General features: G+C 40.3%; 1 protein-coding gene across 8 annotated transcripts in view; it reads right to left on the reverse strand.

Moving 5' to 3' along the window:
- Positions 1 to 27,269, reverse strand: part of STK3 (serine/threonine kinase 3) — a 156,735-nt gene extending 129,466 nt beyond the window's left edge. For 5 of the 8 annotated variants that reach the window (XM_067290355.1, XM_067290359.1, XM_067290356.1 and 2 more), the window contains exons 1-4: positions 27,115 to 27,268; positions 18,659 to 18,739; positions 18,071 to 18,199; positions 15,193 to 15,307 (exon numbers count right to left, since the gene is read on the reverse strand). In XM_067290355.1, coding sequence (XP_067146456.1) covers positions 15,193 to 15,307; positions 18,071 to 18,199; positions 18,659 to 18,739; positions 27,115 to 27,137 — 348 coding nt within the window. In that variant the 5' untranslated portion in view covers positions 27,138 to 27,268. Of the gene's footprint in view, positions 1 to 15,192; positions 15,308 to 18,070; positions 18,200 to 18,658; positions 18,740 to 27,114 lie in introns of all 8 variants that reach the window. The other 3 variants (XM_067290362.1, XM_067290357.1, XM_067290361.1) reach the window with 3 other exon arrangements.
- Between the last annotated feature and the right edge of the window lie 236 nt (positions 27,270 to 27,505).

Consider the following 27,505-nt stretch of genomic DNA (forward strand, 5'->3'; position numbering starts at 1 on the left):
TGCCAGCAGGTCAAGGGAGGTGATCCTCCCCCTCTCCTCAGCCCTGGGGAGGCCACATCTGGAGTGCTGTGTCCAGTGCTGGGCTCCCCAGTACAAGAGGGATGTGGCACTACTGGAGCAAGTCCAGCGAAGGGCTACAAAGATGATTAGGGGACTGGTGCATCTCTCTTATGAGGAAAGGCTGAGAGAGCTGGGCCTGTTCAGCCTGGAGAAGAGAAGGCTGAGAGGAGATCTTATCAATGTGTACAAACATCTAAAGGGAGAGTGTCAAGAGGATGGGGCCAGACTCTTTCAGTGGTGCCCAGCGACAGGACGTGAGGCAACGGGCACAAACTGAAACACAGGAAGTTCCATCTGAATATGAGGAAAAACTTTTTTACTGTGAGGGTGACAGAGCACTGGAAGAGATTGCCCAGAGAGGTTGTGGAGTCTCCTTCCTTGGAGATATTCAAAAGCTGTCTGGACAGGGTCATGGGCAATGTGCTCTAGGTGACCTTGCTTGAGCAGGGAGGTTGGACTAGATGGTCCCTTCCAACCTCAACCATTCTGTGATTCTGTGAAACTATGGCATAGGTCCTATGACAGCCTTGGCATGGGCCAGACACATGTACAAAGCCCCTGTAGACTTCTGCAAAGCTCCCCATGGTATCTTCCTGTACAGATATATTTACTGGAGCAGGGAAAAATTTGGTAGTCAATATTAAAATGAAAGGAAAGAAAGGCAGAGCAAATAGCAGATTTTGCTTGAATGAACATTTGGATGTGTGACTTATTTCCTTTGAAGGTGAAACTTTTACATTCAGATTCTTAAGTTGATACTTGTTTTCTCGCGGCATTTTATTTTCCTGTTCTGGAAATAGACCTGGAATAAGACCTGCTTACGTTTTAGCAACTGTATTAGTATTACTGATTTTAGTATCAGTTTTTGCATATACTGCAGTATTTTCCCCTCTTATAGGTAATAAATATAAATGTTTTACTCTCATATGTTATATGACTGCAGTACCTTTTTAACAGATATAAAAATGATTGCCCAGAATTTGAAAACCATTTGTCACTTTCCTGGTTTTGAACAAGTTTCTGATAGTTCTCTTAATCACATACTGGTTGCTGAATTCATACTATAATACTGGAGTCTCACAGATTGGTCTTTTCAATTGAGATTTCATTAGAAGATGTTTCTGAATTGGAAAAGTTTTCTTTTAGAGTTGTTTCCCTTGCTTAGCTAATTCATAAGAATGAACAAATACTCCCTCTGTTGTGGGGGTTTATAATGTAGACCTCATTCTGTAGTGTGGAATTTTAACATTTTCTGAAAGTCCAGTTAAGTGATGTCAGCATATGTCCATGTGCATTACTATAGTAATAGAACAGAATATCAAGTAGTTAGTGAGGCATGACTCTCTGCCTGTAGCTCTGTTAGTTATTCCTAGTTGGTTTCCCAAATGTTCACTCAAATGGTTTTTAAAATTACCTGACAGTCCAATTCAGATAATGTTTCTCTAATTATCTCTTCTGTGCTTCGCTAATTGTCTCTTGAGCCTAGTTTGTTTCTCTAGCAGAGACTCAGACCCAGGTAGTTCTTTGGATTTTGGATATCTCTCCTGTTTAAAGCATTTCTTAAAAATTGTCTGCCCTGTCTGGCAGTTAGGATGTCTTAGCTTGAATGGGATAATTAAAAATTTATAGGAACTCAGCAAGGAAACTTAGTTATTTACTGATTTCAGTGGTGCTGTAGCCTGGGCATTGATATTTCATTGATGTAGTTTTGTTTAAGCATGCTTACTGTGTCCATGTTAAGACAGTTTGCTTGATGCCATATGCTGTGTACTAGGGCTTTTCTACTGTACATACAGAAGGAGATGATAGGTGTTTTCCAAGCCTATTCCAGTCCTCAAGCCCTTTCCTGTGATTGGTAATGAAGTTGTTCATTTATGCCTCTAGTAGCAATATCTTTTACAAATTGGAGGGGCAATCATGTTGGCAATCCTGGTTCAACAGCAGTTGCAAAAATGCATGCTTAACATGGATTTTCTTTTGTTTTGCAGAAAGCAGAACTAAAGTATAACTCAGCTGGAAAGGACTAATGGATTTATAACAGTAGTGTCATTTACTGTTTTTTCACAGAATCACAGAATCACGGAATGGTTGAGGTTGGAAGGGACCTCTGGAGATCATCTAGATTTTCCTTTTCTCCAGAAGGTGGGAAAAATAGCGCAAGAGTTATTAAACCCATTTTATAAGTCTCATTCTTAGGAAGCAAAGGAATATTTTGTGCAAGAAACTTTTCCCATAAAAAGTCTTTAAACTTGAGTTAATGGTCTCTTCAAAAAATTTACGAAAACTGTTTGGTTGAAAAATATCTGGGTTTTCCACTTAAATGCCAGTTGCAATTATTTCTGATAATTAGGTATGTTATATTATAAAAACAAAACAAAGATCTTCACTTCTGTAGTAAAGTTCTCAAAAGTTTAAGAAATGCTGGATTTATAGCTTCATTTTTGCCTCTTGGGTATCTATCCCCTATACTGAACGAACCCTGAATTTGAATGAGGAGTTGGGTGTTTAAGTCAAACTGTGATATGAAAGCTGTGAATTCAGTAGCTGCTTTATTAGGCAGCTTTCTGTTGGCCAAACTATTTCTTAGATATATTTCTTAGTTCTCTGGTGGATGGCCAATCACTCTGGCCTAAGCAACTGGTCATCTCGTTTCTGCTCATACTTTCTTGTAATACAGAAACTAAGTAGACTAACCTCTAGTTCTCTGAGTTGGGCATCCAATAAACATGTATAAAACATGCCCAGTACATACCAGCAGAAGTGGCCCACTCCTAAAATAAAGTCACAATGTCTTTCTGCTTAGAACATGGCTGCAGGAGCTGGCTGTGCTGACTTTCTACATGGCAGTGTAAGAGTGCTTGCCCAGTAACTTTGAGCTCTAAATTCCAGAACTTCTTCAACTCTAATGTATTCAAAGCTCCCATCTCCTGTTTCCCAGGAGAATTATCTGCCACTGTATTGTAGGCTAACTTGCATGGTGAGAAAGTAGCAGTTGGGAATGTATGAAATATAAAGCCTCAGTATATGTTACTGTGTAAGCTATTCTGGCCTTTGTAGTAGACGTGATGGTTCAAGAAAGGTTAAAGCTGATCACAAGATAGCTATTCACTCTAATAATGATGAAGCAATGTCTTTTGAGGAGATAAAGATATTGACAGGATCTGTGCGATGTGCTCTAGGTGACCCTGCTTGAGCAGGGGGGTTGGACTAGATGATCTCCAGCAGTCCCTTCCAACCTCAACCATTCTGTGATTCTGTGAAAACAAAGCAGCATTGCCCAGGCCCTCAGGAATTAGGAAGGCCAAATCTAGGCTGGATTTGAAACTGGACAGCAATATGGAGGATAAGAAAGGTTCTACTGATGTATATGCAGCAAAAGAGATCAAGAAAAATGTTGGCCTGCTGCTAAACAAGGTGGTCAAACTATTAACAAGAGACACAGAAGCTCCTCAACACCTCCTTTGCCTCACTCTTTAGTGGGGTCCCTCAAACCTCCCAGATCTCTGTGCTTAGTAGCAAAGTAGAAATGAGTTAGGAATTGCTCAAGTAAACTGGACAAGTCCAAGTCCATGGGAGCAGATGGGATGCATCCAAAGGTGCTGAGGAGCTGGCTAATGCCAACCCAAGCCTACTCTCAATCACCTTTAAAAAGTCACAGCAATCAGGGGAGGTCCCTTAGGATATCATCTTCAAAAAGGGTAAGAAATTACAGGCTGGCCAGGTTATCCTCAGTCTCTGGGATATTATGGAACAAATACTCACAGAAGCCATTACACAAAATGTAACAAGGTGATTAGAAATAGCCAACGCAAGTTTACCAAGGGGAAATCATGCCTAATTAACCTGACTACTTTTTTGTGAGGATGATGTGAGAGCTATGGATGTTGTCTACCTTTCCTTTAGGAAGGCTGTCGATACAGTCTCCCATATCTTTGTAGCCAAACTGGGGAGTCATGGAACAGACAGGTAGATTACAAGATGGGGAGGAGTAACTGGCTGTTACTGGGGCCAATACTCCAACAATCCATTACTCTAACATCTTCATCAACAACCTGTGCAATGAGCTAGAATGCACTCTCAAGTTTGTGGATGACACCACATTGTGGGGAGCTGTCAATATACTGAAAGGCAGAGCTGCCACTCAGACCTCAACAGCCTGGAGGACTTAAGGCACACAGCAAATTTCATTAAGTTTAACAGAGGTAAAGTCCAGCACCTGTGACAGAATAACCCCATGCAGCAGTATGGGCTGGGGATCAACCAGCTAGGTAGCACCACTTCAGAAAAGGCTCTAGGGGTCCCAGGAGACAAGCTGAACATGAGCCAGCATTACACTTACAACAGTGAAGGCTTGCCATATCAGCAAGCTTGGCCTTCATCAGGAAAGTACTGTCAGCAAGTCAAGGGAAGTAAATACTCCCCTTTAATTAGCACTTGTGAAGACAAATCTGGAATGCTGTGTCCAGCTACAGGCTATTATAAAAGAAATACTGACAAACCGGAGAGAGTCCAGCAGTGGGCCAGTAAGCTGGCTGGGGGCTAGAGCAAATGACACACAAGGAGAGGTTGAGGGGGGAGGGTTGTCTTGTTTGGAGAAGAGGGGAGATCTTGGTGCTGCCTTCAACCATCTAAAGGGGGAATAAATTTAAAAATAAAATAAAAAAATAAATAAAATAAAAATAAAAAGAGGCAGACACCTCTTGGAATTGCCCAGCAAAAGAAAAAGAGGCAACAGTCACAAGTTGTAACAGGGGAAATTCCAGTTAGATCCAACGAAAAAAAGAAACACATAATGAAAGTGAATAAGCACTGGAAGGCTGCCCAGAAAGACTACTGCCCGGAAAGACCTTTGCAGATTTTTCAGAACTCAGCTGGACAAGGTCCTGATCAACCTGACTGAACTTTGAAGTTAGCCTTCCTTGGAGCAGGAGAGTGGATTTAGATGACTTCCAGAGGTCCCTTCCAAGCTAAATTATTCTGTTTCAAGCAGTGGCAACAAGCCATTCTCCTCCTCCCTCATCACCTCCAAAATAAACATTCAGTTACAACAGAGAAGCCTTTCCTTTATCTGCAGTTTTCCTACATTTCCTCCCTTTCTTCAACACAATAATATACAGCAATAAATCCATCTCAACTTTAAATACAGATTCTTTTACTGTAAAAGAAAATATACATGGAGGAATGATACACTGTTCTAACTTTAATGATTCTGGTTTTAATTCCTTAGGATTAAGATAATTTTTACTGTCTAAATTAGAATTTTATATGGTGAGAGATTGCCTCGAACTGAAAAATTGAAAGAGACATTAGCAAATCACAGAATCACAAAGAATCACAGAATCGCTGAGGTTGGAAGAGACCTCTGGAGATCATCTAGTCCAACCCCCCTGCTCAAGCAGGGTCACCTAGAGCGCATTGCACAGGATCGCGTCCAGGCAGGTTTTGAATATCTCCAGAGAAGGAGACTCCACAACCTCTCTGGGCAGCCTGTTCCAGTGCTCTGTCACCCTCACAGTAAAGAAGTTTTTTCTCATGTTCAGACAGAACTTCCCATGTTTCAGTTTGTGCCCGTTGCCTCTTGTCCTGTCGCTGGGCACCACTGAAAAGAGTCTGGCTCCTTCTTCTTGACACCCTCCCTTAAGATACTTGTACACACATACAAATCATCTAATGGTTTTAGTTCTACAGCAAACTTTTTTTTTTTTTTTTTTTTGAGGGGAAATGCATTGGGGGGAGGAGGTAAGGTTAGACTTCCATCTTTTAGTATTACAGGAATAGGGCTTTGAGAGTGTTTTGTGACGTTCAGTGTGTATGGGATGCCCACACATGATTATCCTGATTAAACACTCATTTAAATAGCTACCTTTGATTGGAATACATTAGTACAGATAAATTCTTTCTCATCCTGTGTTTATATGACCATGTTATTCTTTCAGCAACATAAGGCTGACACTACCTAAAATTATATATAAAGGGGAAAAAAAGGTTTTGTTTATTTTATGTAATCCTAGCAATCTTTTCTTTGAAAAAAATCTATAGCAGCTCAAATTGAAAGATGAGTCACAGGTGCAACTTCTGCCATTCTCTTGAAATCCCCCCAAAGTTAGGTGGTGGAGTCCATTGAATATGCAAGTAGATACTTTCTACATGTCGGGGTGTGTGTGTGGGGGGGGGGACACACCACACACACACACTGCAAAAATTCTGTCTCCCTGTCCCCCACTGAGCATACAGAAGCCTCTCTCAGCTTTCAGAAGTGACCAGATTGCAGAATGAGATCATTAACAAAAGTAAATCTTGTGAAACCCAGCAAATACGTCCATTAGAACTGAAGTAGTATGTTGTCAACTTTCTTACAATAAGCATATTTTTAAAAAAGACGACCAATAAGTTACACAATGCCAAACATTTTACCACTACCTGGCTGCCAACAACTTTAAGACAGCCCACAAAACAGCTCTCTAATGTCTTAAGCATCTACCTAGAATAATCTAGGTGGGAAACTACAGGAATCTTCCAGGAAGCTAATTTTCCTTAGAATGGACCTGCAGATGTTCATGTGACCTTCAGATTTCTATGAAAATAAATTCTGTTATTAATTAGTCAGATATTACAATGAATAATACAATACAAAAGTCTGGGAAAAATAACTGTCTTCAGAGCAGCTCTTGAATACTGTGCAAATGAACACAAAATCTCAAATTAAATAGTATTTTTAACAGCGCATATAGTGTTTATTCACTGAGTGAGCACAATCCATTCTGCACACTGAGTCCTGCAGAAAAAGGGGGGCAAGAGGATAATAAAAAGTATTTCATGCTGCACATGTACTGGAGGATGAATCAAATTGCACAGTGAATCTTAATTCAGAAACTTCCAAACTTCTGAAAGCTCTATTTTGCAGCCTTATTTGCATATAATATATTAATTTGCTTTCAGAATAACTACTGTATAATAGCATAGCTCTAACTTGCTCTTATTTGATGTCATTTAACCAATTTATCATCTCCATTTCACACCTGGTGCATAAATAGTTCTTTTCCTGAGACAGAAACTGATGTTCCACCATGAGCCAATTTCCAAACAGGCTGATACAGTTTTACTGCAGGGTTGAAGAAAGCTCTACCAGTTTGAGATTTAAACACTACAACCAATTTCTGAGGGAACCTACACTGCTACTCTAAAGACCTGAGCAAAAATAATTCTTAAAATTGAGGTAGTACCACTCAGCATTTATGTAGCAGCCAAATGTTCAGAGCCATAACAAGGATTTTACTAGACAAACATTCACCCTGGCCAACCCTCTGGTGGAAGAACTGGATAAGCTGTGTGTTGCATTGCAGAAACTAGTATAGGGTAACCTGGTTTGTAAGGCTAGGCAAGGAATAAGGCAACCAGGACATTTCGGATCAACCTCTTTTCTCCTCTCCCCACAAACTGACAGAAGGAAGAGCCATATAAAGATTTCATCACAGATACCAAACAACCAGTATATGGTCATGGGAGATAAATCATGGCAGGAAGTTTAAGCCCTTCTCATTCAGTGGGAATTCAAACACATTTACCATCTTCTGCCTCCCAGAAGAAAGCCTACAGATTAGCATTTAAGTCATCCTGTTGGGGTGATCATCTTTTTGAAGCTGTATCTCTGAAAAACAAGGACAGAAAGCAAGAGAAGCCCGAGAGCTAGGGCACTTGGGAGGGAAGGGAAAAGAAAGGAAAAGAACAGGAGTCCAGTTCCCTAAAGTGCATATGCAGTTTAAAGTAAAACAGTAAAATTAATGTATAGACTATACAAAAATCCAGGAGAAGCAATGGAATGCAGAACACTTCTCCATCCCAGATCAGTGCCTATAGGCAGGGGCTGCCCTTTCCTTGTCCCATGGAGTTTCACTATCCAGTTTCAAAGATGACTGAGCAGTCCAGCTTTGCATACCTTGTAGGTAGGTAACCAAGCAAAATTTTGCTCTTATTCTGCAAAAGTTTACACTTATTCTTTTAGACTAATCATGAGCTTCTGATATTATTAATTTGTTTACCAACTATAGCAACAATAAAATCACCAAGGAGCTTTATTCATTTTATAAAAGGAGCCCAACTTCTGTTGTAGCATTCACCAACTAAGACAGTGCTCTACAGCTGCCAGATCATAGGCCACATACAGCTGACAAACCAAAGGACAAGTTAAGGGACTATAACAATCTTCTTCCTCAACCATTAGAAAGCTTATATCTTCAGAAAGCCACTGAAGACTATACATTATTTGCCTTCAAGATCAAAGATGTGTTGACTGCAAAAGGCTGCTGCACTTCAGCTCTTCTTTGTTGATGAACATATCAGCAAGAAGCCGTGGCACTCCAACACGTGGAGCTCTGCAGCGGTACTGGACAGCAGCCACTGCTCCGCCTGGGTCCTGACAGCAAGAGAAGACTGAGCCTCTGACACAGCGAGAAGGTGAGAGATGAGAGGAGCTCAGCTGGAGAAAACAGAGGATGGAGAGGGAAGAGGACCCAATTACCCACAGTATGTAATCAAGGGAAGGAGCCTAAGGTGCAGGTGCTAAAAGAAAAATCCATTTTGACAGACTTATTGCAGTAAGCAAGCATAGTGGGTATAAAGCTGGATCTTGAGACTCTAGCATGCTAGGAAGGCATGAGATTGATCTAAAGAGAAAACAACAGACAAGCACAGTTGGGGGTGGGGGAGGGAAGAGAAGAAAATACAGGACATTGGCAGAAAATAACTTCTTTTGATAAGAGTAGAAGAGCAGGAAATATTCCACTCCTGTTTCTTTTACCAAACAAATACAATCCAGGTAAGTGTGATCCTATGAGGGAAACGAGCAGGGCTTAAAGTAGGATAGACAAGGAGGAAAAAGAATAGCAAGAAAGGAAGAAGGACACACAAGCACATTTTTCCTTTCCCTAGTCACATACAGTCTATCCTGCCTTCTCAGCCTGGATGTCTCCTCAGTATGGCTCTGCAGAAAAGTACTTGAAAAGTCTTGGCCTAAAGACCACTCTGGAACAGCAGCGCAGCTGACTAGCTTATTGATCCTATTCATCTCCTGGAAGGCCTAGCAACAGAACATGGTCAGCAGCAGATCCCAGATGGACTTGTCCACTGCCTTAACTTCTGACCACTGACATCAGTAGAACAAGTCAACCAGGCATGAGGAATTTTGACCTTACATAAAGGCCTGGCTGGCTATAAATCAATCCATGTCAGATTAGGAAGGGAAGGTATTCTACAATAGATACCAGTTAAACTGAAAAACATAACAGAGATTTTAGGCCTTAGATATCCAATTCACAGCTGCAAGTCATACATGTTTTAGTGCTGCAAAGGCCCACAAATTTAAACTATTTTAACTGGAAAATTAAAGTTACCAAGAAGTATGACTGCTTAAAACTGCAAAATAACAGTCTTTTGACCAAAATGTCTTTAGCCCAAAGAGGTAACAAAGGTGTGCCCTGGACCCCTATGTACTGTAGAGGGAAAGTGAAATCAGGCATTCAAACACAGTGTTTAAAGATATAGATACACTGTGCCTTTGAATTGCTGGCACTTAAACGCATGAAAAAAAGTAATTAGCTAAGAAAATAAAACAGATGCATGGCTGAAAACAACACGAGGCAACGTGCAAGTAACTGATTAATAAATTCGTATATAAAGGAAATTACGGCTTAGATACAAGATGCAGGACCTCTGGACCCAACAGCATGCCATCTATATAGTAATACACTGCTACACTTGCTAGTTACAACACTGTCCTGAACATGCAGGTTTCATCTCGCAAACCCACTGCCAAGCACAGCTATGTGGCAGGCTACAGCAGAGTTTGGTCCATGAAAGAGATGGGATTAGAATCACTCAGCTGATTGGAATCAGCAGATGCGCAAGCACATCCTAGGTTATCAGTAAAGACGCTGATGTGCCAATACTCCCTGAAGTGTTAATAGTAGCCAGCAGAACTTAAGGTGTAGCTTCATATTATAATTATCTTATTCCATTGCAGACTGAAAGTCAGTCTCATTCCTTCTTTTCCCTCCCCTTCCCCACTGCTCATTCCTAATGCCTCTCTTGCATCAGATCTACCCACTATTTGCTACAACTAGAGTCAAGTTAACTCGCTAAAAATAGGGGGGAAAAAAAAAAAAAACCCACACACAACCCCACACAAGAGCAAACAAACAAAAAACCTCGGCCAACCTAGAGGGGAAGCAGTTTCAATAAATACATACATACATAAAGTAAATTAAAAGAAAATCATATCAACAAGCTTATCCAAGCTTTCCCTGAAGCCACATAATCACTTGATCTGAGGCATGGAGGAGGTAGGAACACATAAGCCAGGTTAACTGCCCCTTTTTGGCAGCTACTCAGAGTTTGACTGTGTAAGATAAAAGCACATCCCAAATCAGGCATTGTGAAAACACAGACAAAACTAGATATACAGCTTTGTTGCCTTGGACTGATGAGAACCACACCTTAGGTAAGCTAGCAGACAGCATCACAAACTTGCTCCAGCATTGCTGAACCTGCCTGGCATGCTATAAAACTCTGGAGCAGAATTTGAGGGGTTGACTTAACTTCCACAGTTGTGGCTTTGACCTCTTCAGCAAGAAGTTGCTCCTACCAAGCTGGAAACTTTTTGACGTGAATAAGCTACCAACAGTCATCAGAAACTGCCTTAACTCCGGATTCTGCTTCCCCCTTTTTTGCTACATTACAGTGAACCAGCAGGTTGAGGGAGGTGTTCCTCCCCCTCTACTCCGCCCTGGGGAGGCCACAGCTGGAGCACTATGTCCAGTGCTGGGCTCCCCAGTACAAGAGAGACATGGCACTACTGGAGAGGGTCCAGCAGAGGGCTACTAAAATGATTAAGGGACTGAGGCATCTCTCATTTGAGGAAAGGCTGAGAGAGCTGGGCCTGTTCAGCCTGGAGAAGAGAAGACTGAGGGGAGGAATCTTATCAACGTGTATAAATATCTGAAGGGAGGGTGTAAAGAGGACAGGGCCAGACTCTTTTCAGTGGTGCCCAGCGACAGGACATGAGATAACGGGCACAAACTGAAACACAGACAGTTCCATCTGAACATGAGGAAGTACTTCTTCACTGTGAGGGTGACAGAGCACTGGAACAGGTTGCCCAGAGAGGTTGTGGAGTCTCCATCCTTCGAGATATTCAAAAGCCGTCTGGACGTAACCCTGGGCAACATTCTCTAGGTGACCCTGCTTGAGCAAGGGGGGTGGACTAGATGATCTCCAGAGGTCCTTCCAAACTCAACTATTCTGTGATTCTGCAATTCCTCAGTTTCTTCTTCTTAGATATAGAAAAGCAGGAAACAGACCTTTTTCTTGGCCCATCCATAGTCTTCATTCTCACTATGACAACTTAGGAAAATTGTCATGAGTGTTTGGGGCTACTGAATATACATTCTGACAAAATAAGGATCAACCCCTCCATAGTGGAGCCATTTATTGTTTCCACAAACAAATTCTGTTTAAGGTGAACCACTGAATACTCTAAACAGCCTCATTCCAGTAACGCATTGTCAGACATTATCCATCACACAATAGTCAGAGTAATCAAGTCACTTGATTCCACAAAAATCAAGAATGTAAGTTCTCTTGTTCCTCAGTGATTATACAAAAAATATGGTAGTTTCAGTCTTATAAATTATGGCAGCCACTAATGGGATGCGCACCAGCTTTAGCTTACTAAGGTAACTAACTTTTTCCATATAGGCTTACAATTTAAACAGTTAAAACTGCTTTTAATGCAAATGCAATTAAATTGTATATAGGTTAATTAAATCAGTTAGAGCTCTTTCAGACAGCCTGAAATGATTTGCCAGGGAGGGCAAGCAGGACTGAAAAGGGAAGACTATAATTTTAACAGGGCACATTCTTAAAATAAGGCAATCGAAGCAAATTAGAGATAATACTTTTGTTTCACTTGCTAGAAATAAAATAGCAATTTTTTTTTTCATTTTTAAGTTTAGTATGTACAAGAATAGACACTTTCAAGCATATTCACATAGCACAAGTCAAATTCTTATTCTCCCTTTACATGAGCAAGGAGATATTGATGGATTTACACAATGACTGATGCAGACATCCAGTACACTACACATTTTCCAGAGAAGACTTTGAACCACTATAATTTGTCTGTTGTTGTGACCTGAGAATATTTTCCACAAACTCACCACACAGAAAGTTTGTAAAGACATGTGCAATTGGAAGCTAAATTTGTGTTTAGTTATAACGCATAAATACAATAGCAATTGTCTGTCCAAACCATCTTATGCAAACAGAACACAAAATAGCTTCCATATTTACAGAGAAGACAACAAAAGGAGGCTGAATGGCAATCAGTGTCTATGAAATAATATTCAACTTTCAGAATCTCTCTTAATATTTCATGAGGCAGGGAAATGTCAAAATAAGGACTAATACAGTTTTGGTGGTACAGAAAAAAAAAAGCTGCCCAAATCCTGCGAGTTGTAGACATGACAAGTGAGAAGTGGAGGAGTTTGCTTTTATATTTGTCCACCAGAACACCACCTGTCAGAAGCCAGACTAAAAGGCCTATCTAGCCCAGTAGTCTGTCTTCAGCAGTGGCCTACAGTAGGTACCCAGGGAAGAATATAAGAACATGGCAAGTAAACAGGGATACTTGTCTGCTTTACCTACCCAGTAATCTGAAGTATGCAGATTTCCTGAGCCAGATATTCAATATTTCTGTTCATCAGCTCTCACTGTTTTTTCCATAGTCTTGTCCAATTGCCTTTTGAAACCAAACTCTCAACAGCTATACTATCTTTTAGAATTATATGGTGGACCTCATCACCACAGGTGGAGGGAAAAAAAAAAAAAAAAAAACTGTTTCAAATCTACCACCCAAGTGCTCCTTTGTTTTGTAACAAAGAGCAGATAACCAAGTCTTACTCACTTTCTTTGTGCCACTTATGGTTTTCTAAGTCTTCACCATTTTGCCCTCTGGGTACCTCTTTTCCACACAGAAGAAATCTAATTAATTTAGTACCTCCTTACAGAGAAGTTTTCTATGTTTTTGATCATCCTCACCACCTTTCTCTAACTTCTGTTATTCTGTTACATCCTTGGCATCTTTAGCACCCCCTTTACTTATTTAATTATTGCTAAACATTAAGCTGAAGCGCTCAGGAACCTGTGTCTAAAGATTCACCCCCTCACCCCAAGCCAAACGCATCCCTTCACATTTACCATGCTTCTTTCCTCAGCCAGAGACTCAGCATCACAAAGTCCTTCTGCAAGTCTTTCCTTGATTTTACTACTAGCAACATTCTATCGGCATTTCTATCCTGTTTCCCAGAAAGGATAGCACAGACCTGCGTAGGGTTCCCAAACTGATGATTTATTCTAACCCTTTCTTTCTTTCTCCAACTATAAACCACTTAATCTATGAGAGGACTTCCCATTTACTCCACTGCAGCCATATTTCTTCAAGAGTCTCTGGTGTGAAAATCTGTCCAAAAATCTTTCAACACGAGAATATACCTACATCAACCAGAGTTACTCACATGGCCAACAACTCCTAAAAAAATAAAAATAAATAAAAAAAACACACCACACTTCTAATAGGCATGCATGGCATGACTTCCCCTTACAAAAAGGTATGTTGACTTTTCCCCATTATGTTAATCCATGTACCTATTGATTCTATTTTCAGAGTAAAGTTTCTGCTATCAATTTTTACCATATGAAACAGGAATAAGGGGGGAAAAAAAAAAGTTAGTTTCTGTGATCATTGATATACATTTGCTCCAAGACTCTTTAAATATCATCTTTCCATTGAGTTTCCAGCATCCCTATCATGTCAATATTCTAAAATATCTAAGAAACTGGATTGCCCAATTTTTTTTTCAATCTATATAGACACACACACACACACACTTTTTAATAAAGAAGTCTAGCTTTTTCTATAGACACACATACAAGTTTTTTTGCTTATTTTTCTACATCCTGGTTTAAACAGAACTTCACTAGTTCTGGACTAGTTTGCATCATTTTCTGTTTGAGCTACTGATTATCATCCTATTCCTTGGCTAATATACAACCATAAGAACATCATTACTAAATGATGCAAAAACTCCAGCAGTGTACTCTCCTATATTTTTTGTTTTTTTCCCCAGAGTCTTCAGTTCAACAACACAGCAGTCCTGATGCATTTTAATTTAAAATGAATGTCATCCTTCCCAAAGAGGTTCCCTCTGTTCTGGACATTACCCCACTTCCTAATAAATCCAACTCCATCTTCCCTTGCCTCCTTTTTTCCTCCTAAGCCTCAACACTATTTCCTTCCTCTGCTCCCACATGTGGTACAAAGAACATTTTAGAGCATATTTAAAGTGTCTTTACAAAATGTAAAAAAGCTAGCAAGTGCAGGATCATCTTACAACACTTACTAGTAAAATAAATACCTTATGTTACTGCCCACTACTGGGGAGAAAACAACATCAAAGCATTTAAAGAATATTCAGCACCTACAACAAAACCTTTTTAAAAGAAACTCTTTCACAAGTAGAACTAACAAAGCCAGTTTCCTGCAGGCTTGCATCCTCCTCTGCATCACTTCTGTCATAGCCTCATTGCAACTCCTCCCTAAAACTCCCCTTTGGATTCTCTCCCACATTCTCCAAATGGCATCCCTTTCCCTTCTCATTCCTTGTGTAACACCACTTACTTACGCTCCCGAATTACCGAGTGGGAGAAAGACAATTCTGTGGCTGTTTTCAAGCCATGCATGTACCAAACAACCTGCTCACAGACTGTGGGGTGGAAAGGATAGGGGGAAGAAGCCACACAAAAGTCTTTCCTTTTACAAGACAGCAACTTTCATGAAATTTACAGGAACTTCATATTTCAAGATACATTGTGTACTGTTAGTGATCACTCCATGGAGAAATGATAAAACAGATAGCCAGAGCAAATGCACAAGCTTGTTTCCTGAGGAACTGAGGTGAAAATACTTCCCTCAGCAACAGCCGAAATCTTGTCTGGTTACTCTGATTTTTATTCTCACTTCTAGTCTTAAATAACAGTTTAATTTTAATAAACGCTGTAAGATAAGAAAAAACAACTCACCGTTTTATTACGAAGTCTAATTATGTCTGAAACAGAGCCAGCCCCACAATATTCCATAACAATCCATAGATCTGTGTTCTTAAAATAGCTGCCATAATACTTGACAACATAGGGACTAGATGGAAAAAATAAAAATAAATAGATGAATTTTCATTGGGAAGATATCAGCAAAAGTTCTGTTAAAAATTACAGTTTGACAGACAACAGCACAGCCAGATAGCAAGTGTAATCAAATACATTTTAAAACTGTAATTAGTTTAATCAATGCCTAGTTTGAACAATAAAGTTTGACTGCTAATAAAATAATAAAGGCATTACTATACACATAATTATTTAAATATCACCGAAAACTTAAGAAACAGTTTTGCCCAAATATCAGTCTTCTGATGAAAGGCAGGCAGCATCTTTCTTACTTAACAAGCTTGTTTTTCCTCTTCCTAAGACCTCTCCATTTTTAACTCTCCTTGAGAAGCTAATGGCTTTTTCCTTCTTCCCTCAGCACCTTGAAAAACCTCCCGTTTCCTCTCTCCCAGTACCAAATACAAAGGAAAAAAAAAAAAAAAAGACACACACACACAAACTCCCTCATTTCCCCCTTTTTCACATACATGAACTTCTTTCAAGTGCAGATGTAGGCTACTGTCTGAAAACAGAATTTAGTGTTGGTTAGAACAAGATTTCTGGATCTGAAAATCCATTTCCATACTGAAATATCTCATGTGAAGATATATTTATAGTACTGTCATAAACAGAACATGTTGCTTTGTTATTCATCAACATGTCACTTGACATAATGCTTCCTCTGAGGCACTCGCAACAAAAAGGTATAAACAGATGTGGTAAAGATGTAACAAGGATCTTCCTTCAGAATAGTGATTAGATGTTGTGTTTACGGAAATAAAAGGCTGGAGTTTTTTCCAGGAACTTAAGCAAAGGAGGCTAGTCAGACTGGCATCAGTCCCTCAGAGCAGCATCCTGAGATCTCTGACGCTGGCCTCTGATCAGAACACCTACATTGCGGGGTGGAACTAAACACAGTTTTGTTTTGGAGCAAGGGACTGTGGTTTTGGATGGGGGCTTTTGGCAGCAGGGTTTTTTGTTAGAATACTGCTACAAGAAAAAGAGGATCTATGGTTTCCTCCTGCAACACGGTGCTATCTTATGTAGGACAGGTCAAAACCCAAAGCAAACACACCTTTTCATGATATGGCAGGTACTGCAAACTACACCTCGGTAAAGAGCTATTGCCACTACCATAAGAACATCCAATTCCCACCTACCTAACAAATCTAGAACTAAAATCTAACAAATCAGAACTACATACTGATCTTGCCCCTAGGAATTCCTGAAACGAGGAATTTACCATCATCTCTGTAGAATAAAATCTTTTCAACAGAATTACTAATCCCACTGATTTTTGTGACCATCTCCTACCAGATTTACACTGTTAGTATTCCCAGCAAAAACTGTATTATTACAAATCAAAACAAGGCAACCATAACATCATCACATTTGCTTACAGCCTCATCCCAGCTAACCATATAAATCAGCCTTTTTCTAAGGCAAGCAGTTGCTATGGATCTACTTTTTTCCCCAGGAGGGCTTCAGCCCAAACAGTGTAGCTACTTCTAGAACCTAGCATGGAGAAGGGGGCGAAAGGAGGAAGTGTTAAGATTGAAGCACCTTTTATTTCAGATGCTCTATAAACCCAGGGCTTTAATGCAACATCTGTGGAATCACCACATGGCAAAAGGAAGTGTTAAAAGGGTATGGTCCCTCCCTCCCATCAGCACTGCACAGTATTGTATTTGCACTGAGGAAGACAACACAGAAGCAGAGCTGCACCCCAACCTTTGCTTCAACCAGAGAATGGCTGCATCTTGTCCAAAACATTCAGCAACATCTGAATAAATACAGACTGCACTAAAAGAATTATCTTCAAATCTGGGGTGAGTACCACTCATTGTCAAACAAGGGCAAATTTTTCATTTAATGACAAAAATTCAACACTGACACACCAGGAAAGCACAAACACAACTAAGAAAGTAACAGACCACTTGCTATAATACAGACTTACCAAGTTAATGAGTAAAACAATCAAAATTTTAAAGGAAGTTTCTTCTAACTGGAGTGTGAAACTTTCCTTGAACTGCAAACAATAGACTCCTGCAGCACTGATTAGATATGAATAAAAACTCACCCTGACAAATCTGTTCGTGAAATTATAACCAAAACTTTAAAAAGTGATACCAAGAGGTACATGGAAACAAACAAAGAAAGAAACTCTACAGAAGAGAGGAAGCAAAATAATTTATTTCAGCATCCTTGCAGATATTTGATGCTACAATCCTACAGTACTAGCCAAGATATATTGTTTATGAAGTGTAAGATAACAGCCCTTCTCCAGAACTATTTTAAGATTGTTTGTTATTTAACAGAAGTGTTCCTCCATGAAAAGTGGCTATTGATATGATACTATTTTGGAAGTTAACAGCTAGCCATTAGTCTTGTGCTATAAGTATCTTTATCCATCTTCCAGAATGGGTAACTCGGAATTCACATGGCCTAGAATGTTTACAGGAAATAGTAATCTTTGAGCTTGGCAGTGCAAATAAGTAGTTGTATGTGCTTAGAATTCTCCACATTCACAACACTTTATTCTTTCAACAATTTCTAAGTACCTCATTTGCACTTCCTTCAGTCCAAATAAAGGATAGGATTAGATGCTCAAAGAGGTTGCTTTAAGTAAACTGCTTTAGTTTTCCATATATGCAGCTGCAAACACTTTTCTAAATTTCAGTTACATTCACAACACATTTCAATTGCAAATACATTTTCACGTAGATTCTTAGAAAGGGAGCAGAATTGTCATGCCTACCTGTCACATTGTTGCATTATAGAGATTTCTTTAATTATTTCTTGAAGATCTGACTCCACAGGGACCTGTTTAATTGCTACAACTTGTCCAGACTCTTTGTGTATTGCTTTAAACACACTACCATAAGATCTGAAAATAAAAGAAAGAATTAAAATGTTATTTTTACAAGAGAATTTGCTTCTCATTTCTAGCAAGTATTACCTATAAAATGTCACATAAGCCACATGCTTATGTAGAAGTTGGAGGGGGTGGGGGTGGTCAGGCTGCAATTCTATCAGGACCTCAGAAAAGCAATACCTCTGAATAATGAATCTTTGTCAAGATGTACTGTATCTAACCTCAGTATAGGCATACACACCTTTGCTGCCATAATCAGTGAGAGACATGACAAGAATGCATAAACAGCTTTGGGGTAGCATGGAAGGCTACCAATACATGCATTTGCTTTATTATTAAAGCTTCTCTAAAAGAGCTCAAGAAGCATTCCTCTGGCATTGACAATCCCTGCCTCTGTAACGTAACATTCCACCACATGCTTTAGATACTGTTCCCCTCTGATCCTCTCCTCTCATAAACAGTTGCACTTACCCTTCACCAAGTTTCTCCAGAACATCAAAGACTTCTTCAGGCTGCTTAGTTAAGCTATCTTCACTTAGCTTTTTCAGTTTGCTAGGATAAAGACAAAGTTATTTTGAAGGAGGAAGGCAAATAAAAGAACTCTAGCAAATGTGTAAGTGGCTGGACAAGAAAAAAAAAAGCATATGAAGAAAAACATATTACGATGAAAATAAGGTGTCTAATTATGACGCACTAATGAAACATCATCAAGTACAAAACGGGGAAAGTTAAGACAATTTTGACATTACAATCTTCCCACTAATGTTCATCCAACACAGAGTAGCATGGGACCAATCCACTGATCAACCCACTTCCTTTGTGAAGGATACAAGCAAGCCAAAAGTACACAGAGGAACAAACCACAGAAGCTTGGAAGTCATCCAGCAAAGCACACCTTTCATCACAAAGCAGCCAGCATGCAAACACACGGTCATTACTGACTAGCGCACTCCGTGGCTTTCTAAGAAAGAATAAACCAGTCCTCCACCTATATGAAATACCGGTTTCTAAGAAAGTATGGATTTTAGTTACTCTTAAAACGAATTAAATGTCTATTATAACTAAAATTTACAGCTTGTTCTGCAGCACACCTTGGATAGAAGGAAACTAAAACAGCTAGCACAGGAAGCGTAACCAACTTAAATGAACTCAGCTATATAAGTCTTCAGAGTTTTTAAAACTACACCACTCTCCTTATAAGCCAGTTAAGTTTAACATTAAGTTAAAAGCAGAACCCAGAGTCAGGATGACGATAGAAGCAGATGGTAGCGTTTCAGCCACACAAATGACAGCAGAACACTGAACTTCCAAAAGTCAAATACTCTTTAAGGAGTTGCATGAGTAGTCCACTGTGGCATCTTCGTGAACACACGTAGGGACAGTTACAACACAGCATCTCTAATTATGTAACACTGTAGTATTTTTCTTCCAGTTTACTCTCTCACAGCTGCATATCACACTGCCATCTCTTCCAGCATCTTGAGCCCACTTTCACCACCATTCTCAGTTCTTCACAACGTGCCCTTGTCTTTCCCCTGGGCTCCAGTCCTCCTGTCTGCCCCGCTTGCAGGTTCCTTACGGATCTAAGATGAAAATAACTCAGCTGCAAGCTTTTGATGAAACTGGCACTGAACATAACACAGGAAAGAAAAACACACACATATTGCAGTAGGGCCATGTGGCCGCAACATGTAAATCCTTCACTCCAGAAGTTATAGGGAATTCTGCTACAAGACTGAAATAACAAGTTAACTCTACATGGTAGCCAAGGGGACTATTAAAGCAAAAGATGACCTGAAGAATAGCTAGTGCTGTAGTGCTAGACATAGACAATGTATTCCATATGGAGGAGAAGAAAACTTTGAAGCACAGAATATCATTGAGACCTTATGGAAAACATGTTACCCTGTGACACTTCCCTGGAAAAGAATGCAAAATATAGAAAAGGAGGGGGACATGGACAGAACAGGTTGTCAAATCTAACATTAACATAACATAAAGAACAGTACTCAAGACAGACTCCTTCATATTAAATGAAGTAATTTTGTGATATGGAGAACTAAAAAGATAAGTGAAATGACTGTGACTGAGCAGCTCCAGGGTAGGGGAAGACAGGATTTGTTATTTCCAGCCATCTGAGTAAAGACAAAAATTTAAAGTAATTGTACAAGCACACAGGCACACACAGACTAGTGTTAAATGAGGAAAGAAAGCTCTGTGTGCACATATACATACACACAAGATAATCTGACTGATGTGAATATAAAGAGCATCCACAACCGGTAAAGGAAGGTGTATGTACTGCAGTAAAGACCATGCAGTTTGCTACAATGAACAGACAGGTAGCTGGAAAGCATATGGGTTAAGGGGAAATAAGAGTTCCCAAAGTGAAGGAAAGAACTGTCATGAACTCAAATCCTGCAGGGAAGCACATATTTCATTGCCGAACAAGTGTAAACTGAGGCATAAATAAAAATGTAAGTATTAAAGAAAGAAAGAAATCATTAAGAAGCTTAGTCCATTTTCTTTTGTTTCGAGTCTTTTTTTTTTCCTCCCCCCCCTCCACATTCTCTTCCCCATCCCCAACCAGGTTACTTGCATCCTTAAAGGTAATGTACACAGAAGAAAAATTACTGCATTTGTGCTTGGTTTGCCACCAACAGAGAACATACACGATATATTTATGCTACCAGCAATGCCTCAAAAATCTTAAATAAAAGATATGACCATTAGCCGAGTCTCTCACTTAACTGAAGAACTGCGTAACAGATGACACCTTCAACAGAACCAGTGGAAAGACTAAACTTTTTAGTAATTGGAGGAAAAAAGAAAACATACAAGGGCCTTCCTCCAAAGAGGTGTAGGAAGAAAACACTTCCACTTGCTCACCAAAACGTTTGCTAAAATTAAAGTTTTCCCATCTGAAGCCCATTTTGAAGAAGCCTTCAAAATTTCACTTTCAAGTGTTCCTTTCAGCAGATTTGCTTCTTGAAAGAGAACTTCAGAATATACTCAACACCAAAAGGGTTTTATCAGCTCCCTAATGCCAAGGCATTAGGGCTGCTTGTGAAGCACTAGGGAAGTGCTAATGAATAGCCATAAACTGAATAAAACAAGCATTATTGTCAAATAACAGATATTATCTGGAGTACTTAAGAGACAACCTGGAGACCAAAGAAATAAGCACTTGGTAGTTTTAAAATTATTTTCATGTTTACCCCACTCTGGAAAACATTTTATGAGGCCAAGTAACACTGAACAATAAGACAGCTAAATACTAGACCAGTTTAGAGGATGCAAGATATGTCAGCCTCAGTAATTTCATCTCCAAATACATTGTTCAAAGTACTTCGCACTCCTTTGAAAACATACTGGAAAGCCCAGATGGCAGATCATGAAAGAACTCCAGTGTTCAAGCGACAGCATCAACACCACAGTTCTTTGAATCACACAGAAAGTTACTAAAGACACAGATGGTTTAAAGGCCAGGAATTCTATTAGACTTTCAGAACTAGAAATCATTAAACTATATTGCAACCATTTCAGGGTGTATCATATGCTATTAAGAAAGCATTAAAGAAAATTTAGTGAGAAGGGGAGGAGGAGAAAGATGACTGTCATAACTGCCTGTAAACCACTAAATAGAATACAAGAAGAAAGGACTAGAGATATTAACATACTATCTTGGTTAAAAACTAAGCAACTAAAATTGGAGTCAGAAAGTAACATCTAAGACTTAAGACTCAGCTTCTTAATCAGGAGTTGCATGTATGCCTTAGTAGCCTCATTTTATAGGCATGCAAGACAAACAAGACACATTGAGCCAAACATTTTAGAAGCATCACTGCCGATTTAAAATAGGTGTTTACTGGAAGTATTACAATGTTCTACACAGGAAGTACATACTATGAGCACCCAACAGAATACCTATCTGCTAAGGCATTACTAGAAATAGAGGGGAAAACTGTAGAGACAAATGGCTCGAGAGCACAGAGCAATCAGAGTAAAAGCCTCCTTGCATTCCTCTCCTCCATGGGTCCTCATGACGGAAGGGTATAAAACAGAATAAATCAGGAACTGTTCAGGAACAGTTTTATTCTGGCTACAGGATGCAAGTCCCATAGATGCAACTGTGAGAAAGCCTAAAGGAGAAATGTAGAAGATAATTATAAACCCTGGGGAGAAAGTCATTCTGTATTTGTTTGCTCTAGAAAGGTTGCCCATAATCATTAAGTAACAATTATGAGCAATTTCAGTAATTTTCCAGGAGAACTGTTCCTGCAAGCATGGAGACCAACTAAAAAAAGTTACTTATAAAAATCCAGTTGATGGGCAAAAATATTCACACTTAGCATGACCAGAATCCTTTACATCATTGATTATGTCACCAAAACTGCATATAACTAAACACAGAAAAATTTAGAAACAGTGAGAGATACCCAAGACTACTGATTCTAGCATAAAGATCAGAAACATCTGAATTTGGAACTGAAAGAGCAGGAATTTTTTCCCTCAGACATGAAAAAAAGAAGCACAAGTTTAGTGTTCTATGTCACTATGTACAGCCTGTACAAAATAAACTGACAATGTGCTAAAGAGATAGGCATAAAGAAAACTGAAAGGTGGCAAAGAAAAATAAAGCAGGGATAAAGAACAAAACTCCACTGATTATTGTCATGAGTTATAAAAAAAATGGACACCTACTCCATGAAACACAGATATATGCACAGTTGATTTTGTAGAACTACCATGTCGAAACATTCAAAAAGAATGGCTGTGATCAATTATACCGAAATACTAAATTATACCGAATTATACCAAAATACTAAAAGAGAAACTAGTAAGAGAAATCACTGTAATCATCAGAAACAGAGGTGGTATACAAAAGTCTTGAGACATTTATACAGTTTTATGCCATTCACATAAATAGAGGCAAGTTTAAGAGAGATTACATTATGTTGTGTATTTACATAGTTTTCTCAACCTAAACAAACTTGCACCTTTGTCCCATCACTTTCAGCACGAAATTGGCAATTGTCATCCACATGACTGAGTAAATGCCCATTCATATTAAGAACTGCACCTGTTTCACAAAAAATTTCATACTAAAATATGAATTGACTCCTTCCCACAAAACTTAGAAAGCTGGATTTAAATAAAAGTTAAATTGTTACAGTTTACAGAAAGGACCTTGATCACTATGTTCCATGCTTGTTAAGGAGCCTTTTATTTGGGGGCAGTGGGCAGGATAAACAGATGAGCAAGATTAAAATATATTTATTTGATAGAATTGCATCTCTAGCCACCTTCCTTTTCCCTTGCATGTAGTCTACTTCCCTACATGAGTATGTTAATATATACAGAAAAACACAACCAAAACCCACAGAAAAGTGGCAGAAAGATTCAGAGGCAAGTTTTGTAGCCAAAACAACTTTCAATCACTTCTAACTGACTGCAGTTCAAGAGTGAACATCTTTTTTAGTGACTGAGAGAAGCACATCTGAAATACAGTTAAAATTCAGACGCAAGAAAACAGTTCATGTCAATTGCTACAAAAATTCTTCACTATAATAATTTGAAGTAGGTGTTCTGAATAAAAAAAGTAAATGAAATTATTCTGAAAAGGACTTCTTACAAGTCTTTTGTTATTGTTGCAGTACATTGCTGTCAAAAATACTAACTTTGTTTAACCATTCCTTTTTTAAAAAAACTACAATGGCCTGGCCTGTCACTTGGACATCATCGTTGCTATTTTCTGAAGAACCTGTTTTAAAGGCTTGCAAGCGTCTACACAAAATTTCTGTGATGTAGCCCATTGGCATCAGTGGTGTGTTCCTTCATAGACAAAGGTGGAATAAAAGTGTTCTATACCCATACAAAAACTTTGGGATTCTAAGACATCTATGGAGCTTTGAAGTGTTCATATGAAACTCTTGCTACCTCTAAATGAGTATCTTATGCTACATAGATTGTGACATATATAGGTCCCTCTCAGTAATTGATCCTGTAGATAGAAGACACAGTAAGTAAAGAAATCTAATGATCTCATCTATTTTGCCAAGTAAATATGGTGCTTCCCTCCCAAGTCACCACAGCAGGTATTAAGAAAAAAATCCATCACCCACAAAATAATCTGTATTCTTTCTAGACTTGTAGAAAAAGTGCATAGTCTAGCAGAATAGTTGGGAACACCACAAAACACTCCAAAAACTGCCAAAGCCAATAGACAAAAGGGCTGCAGAGTGAAGGCTGCATACACTAATTTCTCATGAAAAGCTGAGTTCTTATCTTTCCTCCCATTAAAGAAACAAATACACAAAGTTCTCATCACATTCAAATTTCAGTTTTTGAAGCTTATTTCCTGAAAAGTTTAAAAACATGCCAGAGAGTTTAGAAGTTTCCCCATCAGCTTTCTAGTTCTTCCTGCCTGAATTTAAGGATTTAAGTAGCTCCACCTCTCCACTCTCAGTTAGGATACCCACACAGTCAAAATTCGGTAATAAAACTAGTGCAAATCCTGGATCATAAGAAAACTGTAAGTTATGCTAACTTCAAGCTTCATTTTCAATCTTCTGATATCACCAGAACACAAGCTCTGTACTGGTGCTTCTAATATCCATTCCTTCTCAAGTATTCTCATTTCATCTCCTAAATTCTTACTGGTGCCTCTCCTATTTCCTGTATTCAAGACATGCAATGCTGCCAGTCTGAAATTATGCTGTAGGTCTGTCCCTCCACCCCCCCTCACTGCTTCATTCCCAGCTTCTACATGAGAGATTTCCAGCATTCAGTCTTCCATCAGAAAGAAGCAGCAGCAGGGCAGGACCAGAGATGAAGAATATAGAAAAACCTAAAATACAATCTAACTTGCAGCACTGTCTCCCTTTCTTCTCAGTAGCATGCTATCTCACTACAAGCGAGGTAGAGAAAGGCAGCCTCAATGCTTTAAATAGTGATACTGTCCCTGCTTCCTTTTCCCTTACCTTAAGCTTTGGTAAATTTAATTGGCTGGAAACAGATAATTTAACGGTTATATGCATCAAGAAGCAAATCAGGGCTCTTGTCCTTCAAGTTCTACTACCTCTTGCAGTTCTTCTGCAACACTGCAGTATCTACTGTCCTCCTCAACACAAAAGCAGGAGCCAATATCTAACAGAAGACAGTCTGAGGCTTCGTTTTCGAAGAAAGTTTATAGCTGTTGTAACAGTGAAGAAAAGCTTGAAAAACCTAAGATAAGCGTATCCTAAATGGTCAAATAAGTTCAAAAAGCAAAAGACTGCTAAAGCCTATACTTCTCAAAGTCTCATAACTAAGCCAAAAAAGACTGCAGAAAGTATGTTTGCAGGAAATACTGTCAACACCACCAGCAGGAGTTCATTTGCAAAAATGGACTTGGTCACCAGAATCTCATCTAGTTCCCTCCATACTGAATTTATTTCCAAATTAAGATTCTCTTGTGCATTTCTTTACCACCCATGTTCCCCCACATATTGGGGTCAAGATGTCCACAGCTAGGAGCTTCAGTACACATTAAAACACTGAAAACAAAACAGAGTCAAACACTATAAAGCTCATCATCAGTCCTTAAGGCAAACTAAACATACTAGGTACCTTCTCTCACATGTTCAATGTGGAGAAGACAAAATTTGATTCTCATGCTGATCACAATGCATCTTCTACAGAAGCCAGACTATCACGCTGTCAAATCAGGAGTCAAAGATTAAGACACTAAGTTCTAAAAAAAATTATAAAATACAACAAGTCTTCGCCACAAAAACATGCATATTTAAAGAAATAAAGTAGGAAATAAAAATTGATTTATTATCTTCCAGCACAAGTTTTTACTGTGCAGTTTCTAGATGTTTTGCTAAATTATCAGGAAGCAAGAGTAAACTATTTAGAGTTCTAAAATGGTAAGAATACATGTACGCTACATAACTACATTCTGTACACTAACTACATCTAAGAAAGGATCGTTGCAATTTAAGCATATCCATGTAATTAAAGCAGAATAGCTTTGTGTATGAAGACCACAGTACTATATTTAAAACAAAAGCTCAGGGTTTCACATCATTCCCTGAACTGAGAAACAAAAACTTTTTCTTGCCCTGGGGACTACCAAGAAGAATACTCAAATCCTAAGGGCCCCCCAAATACACACTGATTAATAAGAACGGTTATTCTAAATACTTATGAAAATGCTTATACTAGGGGAAGGGAACCTCTTCCCACTCCCTGATTTGCAATTGCAAGTATGCAACCCCCACCCCCACAAACATCTCTCCACCAGCAAAACAGACGGGTACTTTCTAGTGTAAAAAGATATGAACTGCTTATATCGGTTTCTGCCTTAGATCTGAATTATAAAAAGCACGCAGGCTTTAAGGCCAAAAGGGACTGCTCGCTAGCTCCAGGCAATCAAGTTGCACTCACTTCCCGCTAAAGTTTTCCTCTTCCAATTCAGTCCCTCCCGCATTCCCTAAGGGTCACTGCACGTTTATCAGAAGGATGATTTCGGGAGCGCTACCGCGCACTAACAGCGACCTGCTGCAGAGCCTCCGCCCCCGCAGCACGCCGCGGCCGGCAGCCCCTCCGCGGCCCAGGCCCCGCGGCGAGGAGGGGGCGTCGCGCAGCCACCGCGCCCCGGCCCGCCGGGGCCCGCCGCCGCCGCCGGCCCTGCCCTGCCCTGCCCTGCCCTGCCCGCGCGCCACGCCCCCTCCCAGCGCCCGCGGCTCCGCTCCCGCCGGGCCCCGCCGCCCCGGGGGCTCCGCGGCCGCCGGGCGCGCTCCCGCGGGGGGCGGCGGAGGGGCAGGCGGGGCCGCCGCGCCGCGCCGCGACAAGGCCGCGCCCGGCCGCCCCCCCCCGCCCCGAAGGTGCCGCCGCGCTCGCTTCCGGGAGAGGCAGGAGCGGCACGCGAGGGTCGCTACCTTTTGGGCGCTGCCTGCTCCATGCCGCCGCCAGGTCCCGGGGCGCCGGGCGCCCCCGCCGCCGCCCGGTGCGGCTCGCGGATGGCCCTGGCCAGCGGCGGGCCGGCCCGCGGAACTCCGCGCAACTTTCCTCCAAACTCGCTGGCCCTTTAAATGGGGCTCGCGCCGTTCCCGGCCGCTCAGCCAAACGCCACTACCGCTGCCTGCCCGCCCGCCGGCGGAGGCCCGCCCTCCTGCGCCTCTCATTGGCTACAAACTGCACCATATCGAGTGCTGATTGGGTGGGAAGGAAGTCACCCAGAACGACAGCCAGCAGGAGGGCCGAGGCTCCGCCCGCTAGGGGCGGAGGGAGAGGGTGCGTCTCACGGGAAGAGCGGGCGGCATCGCGCCG

This window comes from Apteryx mantelli, chromosome 2 (assembly GCF_036417845.1).
Source record: "Apteryx mantelli isolate bAptMan1 chromosome 2, bAptMan1.hap1, whole genome shotgun sequence".
Lineage (NCBI taxonomy): Eukaryota > Metazoa > Chordata > Aves > Apterygiformes > Apterygidae > Apteryx > Apteryx mantelli.